The sequence below is a fragment of the Prionailurus bengalensis genome, chromosome D4 (genome assembly GCF_016509475.1).
Source record: "Prionailurus bengalensis isolate Pbe53 chromosome D4, Fcat_Pben_1.1_paternal_pri, whole genome shotgun sequence".
In the NCBI taxonomy this organism is placed as follows: Eukaryota; Metazoa; Chordata; class Mammalia; order Carnivora; family Felidae; genus Prionailurus; species Prionailurus bengalensis.
Genome location: NC_057359.1, coordinates 3,108,127 through 3,116,227, shown reverse-complemented (window position 1 = coordinate 3,116,227; position 8,101 = coordinate 3,108,127). Strand labels below are relative to the sequence as shown.

Genomic DNA, 8,101 nt, shown 5'->3' with positions numbered 1-8,101 from the left:
TGCTTCCACAAGTGTTTAAATGGGATTGTGAACACAGCCTCCTAACTCCGTGTGGGCAGAGAGCGCTCGGAATAGCAGGTAACAGAAGCCGGCTCCACTCACAATGGCTCACCCCGTTTGTGTCGACGATGTCTTCCCATTTTTGCTCAGATCTTTGAAGTTCTACCACAGCCGTGACAAAATGATGACTCATGCTTAAACACAGGCATCATGTCATCCACGATATTAATACCGTGGTGACATTGCCGTAAGCGCCGAGCCTTTAAGAGGAGAAGGTTCCCGAGAGCATTCTGCCACCATCCTTGGGGACCACAAAGGGCAGCGGCTGCACGAGGCAGCGTTCATTGTGCAGGAGGGCGCCGCCTGCATCCTGCACGCCGCTCTGATAAGCAGCTGTCAGCGGGGAGGGGGCTGCGGGCAGGAGAGGGGGAGGGGAGGGAGAGGCCGCTGTTATCAGGCTGGATGGCCAGCCTTTAGCTGCTGCCCTGATGTCTTATCTCAAGTATGCTCCTGTCTTGCAAGTTTAAAAATCTCCCTAAAAACAGACAAATGGGGGCAGGGCTCGAGTTCGGCCCTAACACGCTCCAGCGCCCCTCCCCCATTCCCAGCGCCCCAGGAGCCCCTAACTCAGCCCCACCGGAGGATGGTAGGTGCCAGGCAGTCCCCGGGGGGTCGGCGATCACCTGGAACCCTGCACACCGCTTCCCCCTCGGGCAAGGACCCCCTGCCCTCAATAAAGAGAAGAAGTTTGTTTCAGTAAATTTATTGTCAAAAACTCAAAGGTGCAGCAGCATAATCCTTCCGGAACCCGAGCATCGCCCGGCCCGCTGGTGCACAGCGGTGCTGCTCAGTCCGACGGAGCTCCTGCAACTGTCGTCCAGGCCTCGCCCGCCTGGCCTTTCCCCTCCTTCCTGTCGAGAGCGCGCGCAGGCTGCTGAGTCACGCCTGCCCGGCCGGTGCGTCCTTCCCGGCCCCGTGGCCCACGGCCCGCCTCCGGCCTTCCCGGGCAAGCGGCCGCTCCCCACACTCGCAGAGTCCCGGGCTGGGGGCCAGCCTCGCCCCTGCCGCCGCCGCCGCCGCCGGGCCCCTCCTGCAGGGGACCGCCCCTCCTCGCAGCTCTCCACGCAGCGCTCCGGACCGGCGCCCCACCTCCGAGGGCGCGTCCACAGAGCCAGCCGCGCGCTAGGCGCCCCGGGACATCACCACGTCGATCAGACCAAGGCCCCCTCCGGGCTGTCACTCGGGGAGGGTGATACTGGGCACCCAGTCGTTGACACTGCGGCTCTCCTCGCAAAACAGGCTGAGCTTCTCCAAGGCGGGGTCCTTCCACGCGTCCTCATTGGGGTTCTGCGGGCAGAGCGCAGAGGTCAGCCTGGCTGGCCGCCGGCCGCCGGCCGCGGCGGGGCGACACCCGGGCGGAGGCCACACTCACCGAAATGAGGATGCAGTGTAGGTCTCCCGACGCGGCCTCCTCGTCGCCCGCGCCCACGATCGCCGCCAGCCGCTGTACGTCGCCCACGCGCACGATGTCGATGTCGTTCTCGCAGCAGAACGCCTGGATCAGCGTAAAGTGGATCTGCAGCGCGATGTCGCCCTCGTCCTCCTCGTCGGCGGCCAGCACGCAGAAGGTCACGTTGTCGGGGTCCCTGCGCGGGCGGGGAGGGGGCGGTGAGGGCGAGGCGGCGAGCCCGGGGTGCCCCGCCGCCGCCCCCCCCCCCCAGCCCCCGGTCGCTCCCACCCGGGGCCGCGTCCACACTCACACGTTCAGGACTTTGGCGGACTCATAGACGCCGGCGGTGAGACAGCCCTGGCGCTGTGCCGACAGCAGCAGCTCGTGCAGCGCTTTCCCGGCGCCCTGCATCCTGCGGACGAGCCAGCGCCGTGAGCGGGGACTGGCCAGAAGGCGCGGCGGGATCCCCCAGTCCCGGGGACACACCCCGGGCACCCCAGCCGAGGACAAGCACCTCGGGCGCCCCGGCTCCCGCCCAGCGGCTTCCCACCCGCGCGGCTCCCCGAAGGTGGCCGCCGGACCGGCTGCGTCCAGTACACGGCCAGGCTCCCCGCGCCCCAAGATATCGGCGCCCGGCGCCGACCCACCTGGCGGTGCTTTCGGGAACCGTGTCTTGGCCGCGGATTTCCTCCAGAGTCATGGTTCGGTCGGCGAGCAGCTAACTAGTTATCCACGAAAGGAGCGAGGGGCGCGGACGCGGCGGGCACCGGGAGGCTGGGGCCACCCGGCGAGCGCACGGCTGGCAAGTGCGCCCCGGCCCGCCGCGCGCCCTTATATAGGCAGGGCCGCCCCGCCGCCAGCTGGCGCTAGGCTGCGCGCCCATTGGCCGGCGCTCGCTTTCTGATGCAAATGAGGCGGCGGCCGCGGCTCGTGCCAGAAGGCCACGTGGGGAGGGGTGCGGGGGATGACAATGCCTCAAATCTGCCGCTTTTGTCCGGGTGTTACCAGGCAGACTGGAGCCTGCAGATTTCACTCGCCTTTTTGTTGTTTTAAGTCCTTAAAAGGAAAAAGTTAAAAAAAAATATCTTGCTTGCTAATAGGACGCTGTAATTTGTGAAATACACCTTTGGAGAAACTAAAGATTTGTTTTGCACTTATTTTTGTTGCTACCTTTCTATTTTCTTCTTTACTTTTAATTTCAAGTTTAGCAGACTGTTGCTTTTAAACCGGAACTTAAAGTATAAAGCACCCAGCTCGGGCTTTAAGCTTGCAAAGGGCCTCAGCACAGCTGCGTCGGGCGAAAGCGCGAGTCCGCCCGCCAGGCCTCCCCGCACACTCAGCGCCCCGACCCCGCCGCCCTGGAGGGTCCCAGCCGACCTCCCCGCCCGCGGCCGAGCGCTGCGCTGCGGGGCGCTGGGACGCTCGAGCAGATTGCGGCCGGCGCACGCGGCTCGTTTGCATTTCTATGGAGAGCGCACAATAGCGGAGGTCTGGCGTGTGGCGGTTTGCAGGAGGGACAATCCAGGCTTTCTCTTCATAGCGACACTGTCCACCTGCCGCAGGGTGGGGCTGCTAGGGCCCCGCCGCGCGTGGGGGTCGCGGGGCTGCCCGGCGCGTGGAGGTCGGGCCACGTGCCGCTCCTGCGCGCCTGGGTGCGCATCCCCAGCAGGGGCGCCGCTTTGCATGTGATTCCCCCCCCCCCCCGAGTCCTCCCACGGGGCTCTGCACTGTCTACGCAGCCAGGTGCGCTCCGCAGGGACCCGGAGCTCTTGTCCCCAGGGACTCGAGGAAGGCAGCTCGGAATCCCTTTCCCGGAGCGCCACCTACAGGCTGTCCAGAAAGACTCGGGCTACCCCCGCCCCCACTTCCGTTGGCTTCTAGGGGGTTGGCCCTGGCGGGTCCGCTGAGCCCCAACCCAGCTGCGCACTAATGGAAACCAGAGGAAGGGCTGCGCAACCCACCCCGGGGGTGGGGCGGGGGGAATGAGGACAAAAGGACACTCCGACCCAGTCCTGATGGAGGCAGAGCCCAGATTTCTTAGGCTATTTTGAAATGTTTTAATGGCTTAAATATACGTATATAACAAGCTTGTTTGCCACTTATGACAACTAAAGCTAGAAGAGGTACGCAGCCCCTGCTGTGAGGTCACCGTTTGGGGCCCGTAAGCCGGCACTTGCAGACTGACCATGGACAGCATCACTTACGCTGTCGCGCCGGGGTGTGCTTCATGGCCCCCTTTTCTAAGATCCTGGAGCCTGCACGGGGATTCGCGGCAAGCCAGGCGCTGCTGCTAACCTTCTAGAAAGAGGACGACAGGATGAACTGGCGGCCTGCACACCCCCCAGTGGACTTAGACTCTGCGAAGGCAGGGCCGCTTCCGGGATTCGGAGAAGCCTGTGCGTGCTCACCTCCTGTCCCAGAAATCCCAGGTGTCTTCTTCTAGTGGCGAGAGCCAGGCACCTGAAGCCTTCACCTGCTGCTGCTTCCTTTCCTTCTTTGCTGGTGGTTTGCGGAATGAGGGTATGTCTTGATACAAAATGTTTATTTTTAAGGGATGGAGGTTTAGGTATTGATCTTTTTCTTTGTATTAAAAATCTTAAAATGTATTAATTCCAGGTCCCCAGGAAATGTTGCAGATAGAACTTAGCGTACATCTTACCCTAGCCTCCCCACTTTATAACAATACAACTCTGGGGGTATCCGGTCTTAGCCCCTCCTCCTACAGGAAGGCCACTGGACAGGCCTGGCTGGGGAGGGGACGCGGTGGGTGGGGCAGCATTTCCAGGTGGCACTGAGCCAACCTGGAGGAAGAGGGCTGACAAGCCCGTGGGCCATTCTCCTCTGCTCACATTTTTAGGGTATTTGGTTTCAGGAAAACCGCCTTTCTGGTATATGCCATAGGATGTGGCTTCACACGGATGTATTCGGTCAGTCCAAATGGCCGCAACGCCCTCATCTCAACTGGGAAAGAGACGTCTTGGGGCGCCTGGGTGGCGCAGTCGGTTAAGCGTCCGACTTCAGCCAGGTCATGATCTCGCGATCCATGAGTTCGAGCCCCGCGTCAGGCTCTGGGCTGATGGCTCAGAGCCTGGAGCCTGTTTCCGATTCTGTGTCTCCCTCTCTCTCTGCCCCTCCCCCGTTCATGCTCTGTCTCTCTCTGTCCCAAAAATAAATAAACGTTGAAAAAAAAAAAAAAAAAAAGAAAGAAAGAGACGTCTTACCTGGAAGCCAATGTGGCCTGCACCAGACCCAGCCACCACCACCTTGGGGTCTAGACAAATGCAGGAGCTGTTGGGTCTGCTGTTTCCCCACCTACTGGTGGGACTCCCGGGAGAGGGGTAGTGCCCGCACCCATCCCGGTTACCTGCCCCGGGCAGACCACATGCCCCACCTGCTCCCAAGCTACGTTCGGCCAGTGACTCAGCCCGCTGGAGCCCCAGGTCCTAGGATGCTGTGATGTCATCCAAACTCCCCGTGATGGCACCCCTAAGCCTTCCCCGAGCCTTAATAATGAGGGTGATAGTGACTTTATGAAACACACGTCCTCGGGGATGCTCTGTTTTAAAGACCCTTTGGGAGGTGCCTGGGTGGCTCAGTCAGTTAAGCATCCGGCTCTTGATTTCAGCTCAGGTCATGATCTCTGGTTTGTGAGATCGAGCCGCACATCGGGTTCTGCACGGACGGTGTGGGGCCTGCTTGGGATTCTCTCTCTGCCCCTCCTCTACTCGTGTTTTCTCTCTCTCAAAATAAATAAATACTTTTTTAAAAGACTCTTTGGAAATGTTACTTAACTATTTTTGCTAACCCAAAATAGTTAGTCTCACGGCCTGACTACGATGTGGGAGAGTTGCCGCTCGCTGGGGGATGGAAAGAGGTGGGCTTCGAGTGAGCAGTAAACCTTATGAGGCAAAACTTGTTTACTTCTAGAGTGAGCACATGGCCATCAAATGGCAAGCCGGTGGCCAGTGGCCGTAGGACACCGGGTTCCTTGCGCGCAGGGCTCCTCTGGCCTGTGGCTCGTCTCGGGGACAAAGTCAAAGCCAGGTTTCCAAACCGGCTGCTCTCACAGAAAATTCTGCTTTTCCAGCTTCTCTTGGAAAATGGGAAGATCTGGTCCCCATGTGCCTGCGGTCCCCACCCCCACCCCCACAGTAACCATCAGCCGGAGGGACACGCACAGGGGCCTCCAGACCAGGCGGCTCCTCTCCGGTTCACCACCGTCAGCTACTTTGCTCCTCTACATCATCTGCTTCCGCCCTTGCAAACTTCAAACGGAAACAAGTTTAGGGGCACCTGTGTGGTTCAGTCGGTTAGGCGTCCGACCTCAGTTCAGGTCACCATCTCACGGTTCGTGGGTTCGAGCCTCGCGGCGGGCTCTGTGCGGACAGCTTGGTGCCCGGGGCCTGCTTCGGATTCCGTGTCTCCGTCTCTCTCTGCCCCTCCCCCACGCATGCTCTGTCTCGCTCTCTCTCTGTCTCTCAAAGACAAATAAATGTTAAGAAAAAAAAAAGAAGAAGTTTGAGAAGCAAAATAAAAGGGCCAGGTTCTTAGAAAACGACCTCGAATTGGTTAGGCACCATTTGTGTCCCACACTGGGTGGGACTGTGTCTCGTGTGGGCCCAGGGCTCTTGGAACAGCCTGTGTTGAGCCCCTTGCAGAGGGTACAGGGGTTCCTCTTACCCCCACCCCATCCTATTTATCCAGCCCCTTCACAAGGCACAACAGGCCTCCTGGGTTTCAAAGAAGCGTTGGGTTTTTTTCCCCCAAACTCACAGATGGCAGTGTGGGCATGAGTTGGTGACAAAACTTCATTAACTCAAAAAAGAAACCAAATCTTTGTGCAAAACACACACCTATTAGCTAAAACCCAGCAGCAGCGTCTCAAATGCGCCCCGGTCTATGGGGCACAGGGCAGCGACGCCCCCACCCGCCGTCACCCCGGGGAGCTATGCGGGACCCTCGCCCCACCCCAGGGAGAGTCACTGGATGGCAGGTGCGACCGAACGGGAAAACAAGAAAGGGGAATCCCCACGGAGCACCGGCCGGACGTCTGTGGTCAGCCCGTGTGTCAAGAGGGGTTTCTGGAAAGAGCGGTTACTCACGGCTCATTGAAACCCCTGAAGCCCCTAGAGGGGTGGGGGCGGGCCATTCCTGCGCGTGGCACTTCCCCCACCGTGAGTAAGCAATGGTCGGTGACACATGTCACAGCCGCAGGCAGTGACAGCAGGTCTCACCGTGGCTGCGCTCCCCCGACCCCGAGAAGCCCGCAGATGTGCTGTCCTTCCCGGCCTGGCCGTGCGCCCGGACTTCGAGCCTGGGCCCCCACCCCCGCCCCGCGGAAAGAAGCCCTGAACGTTTGCCTTTCAGGGGCCTCCCTGGGAGTTTCTAAAGGTCACGCCAGGTCACCATTTGGCCCACACTCCGCTCTTGTTTGGGGGGCAGGGTTCTAAAATGACTTACAAATTCGCTCTGCTTGTTTGTGTAGGTGGGAGCCCCAGACGCGGCCCAAACGTCACATGGCGCGCCCCCACCCTGCCCCCCCCCCGCCCCACGCCTAGTCTCCGTAGGCGACGAGCTGGCGTTTAACTCTCTTCTCTAACAGCACGCGGGAAGCCCTTAGCGTGCAGCGCAGTCCGGGCACGTACGGCCACCAACTTCCGAACGGAAAGTCCCCCTTTATGTTTGAAGGACGATTCAGAGCAGGTGCGCGAGCACCCAGGAAAGGGCCTTGGATACTCAGGCGGCGAAGTTAGCACCGCAGGCTCAAAGGCGGGTTCCGCTGCCCACTTAGCTTTACCTTGAGCAAAAGGTTAGTGCGTGATTTCAAGGCAGAGAGAGTTCCTGCTTGTCCTCCTGTCGAACCCACAGTTCTTCAGTCGCCTGAACGAGGGCGACGGAACGTGTGCATTGCAAGGAAGTGTTCGCTGGGGCGTTCCTTCCTAACGGTGGGAATCGGAAGCCACCGGAGGAGGCAGGCGGTATACAGCAGGTGGTCCTGAAAGAAACAGTACGGGCTCATAAGAGATGCTCCGGAGACGATCTCGTGACACGACGAAACCTCAGACAAGGGGCCGTGTGACTGACTGCAGGGGCCTGTGCTGATCAGTGCACCTGACTCTAGCCACTCAAAATGTCCAGACAGAAACCCCGACTGCACCGTGCAGCGCTGGGATTGTAAAGATGGGTCGTCCTCTTCTTTGTACTTTTGTGCAGTTAAACGTTCTGCGACTCCATCGCAGGTAAGACAAATTCAAACTTCTCACGGAGAAGAGAATCCGCTCCAGCCACCATCCCCCTGACTCGTGCTCTGGGCATCGCACAGAGGAGCGATGCTGGCCATATGTCTGTCACGAGATCAACAAGGCAGACATCCGCGAGGCTGTGTTTCCGGGCGGGGCGGGGGCCGGGGGGGGGGGGGGGGGGCAACGACCTTTGACCGATCTGCCCCTCTTGACACTGGACTCCGGTCCATTCTGTTCGCAGCGGAGGGGAAGTGGTTGGTAACTCCGGAATGACCCGGAGAAAGTCTCAGATGCGCACTGAGGGCACGAAGGAGGGACAGCCGTCAAGCTCACCTGAGGTCGCGCCTTCCCGGAGGCATGCAGGTGGCCGCCACGCCCGTGTCAGCAAGCAGCCACGGATAAAATTCTT

General features: G+C 60.2%; 1 protein-coding gene across 1 annotated transcript; it reads right to left on the bottom strand.

The window, feature by feature from the left end:
* Window positions 1–747: 747 nt before the first annotated feature.
* On the bottom strand, window positions 748–2,275 carry GADD45G (growth arrest and DNA damage inducible gamma). The gene is made up of 4 exons (XM_043565429.1): window positions 2,098–2,275; window positions 1,761–1,862; window positions 1,433–1,646; window positions 748–1,347 (listed from the first exon to the last, which is right to left on the bottom strand). The coding sequence occupies exons 1-4, from the start codon at window positions 2,148–2,150 to the stop codon at window positions 1,237–1,239; spliced, it is 480 nt and encodes a 159-aa protein (XP_043421364.1). The 5' UTR covers window positions 2,151–2,275; the 3' UTR covers window positions 748–1,236.
* Between the last annotated feature and the right edge of the window lie 5,826 nt (window positions 2,276–8,101).

Excerpts from the sequence above, each read along its gene's own strand:
- GADD45G (XM_043565429.1), bottom strand. The coding sequence starts at position 2,150 with ATGACTCTGGAGGAAATCCGCGGCCAAGACACGGTTCCCGAAAGCACC. Across the intron at positions 1,647-1,760 it reads TCCGCCAAAGTCCTGAACGT|GGACCCCGACAACGTGACCT; the intron begins GTGAGTGTGGAC and ends CCGCCCGCGCAG. Across the intron at positions 1,348-1,432 it reads TACACTGCATCCTCATTTCG|AACCCCAATGAGGACGCGTG; the intron begins GTGAGTGTGGCC and ends CTCTGCCCGCAG.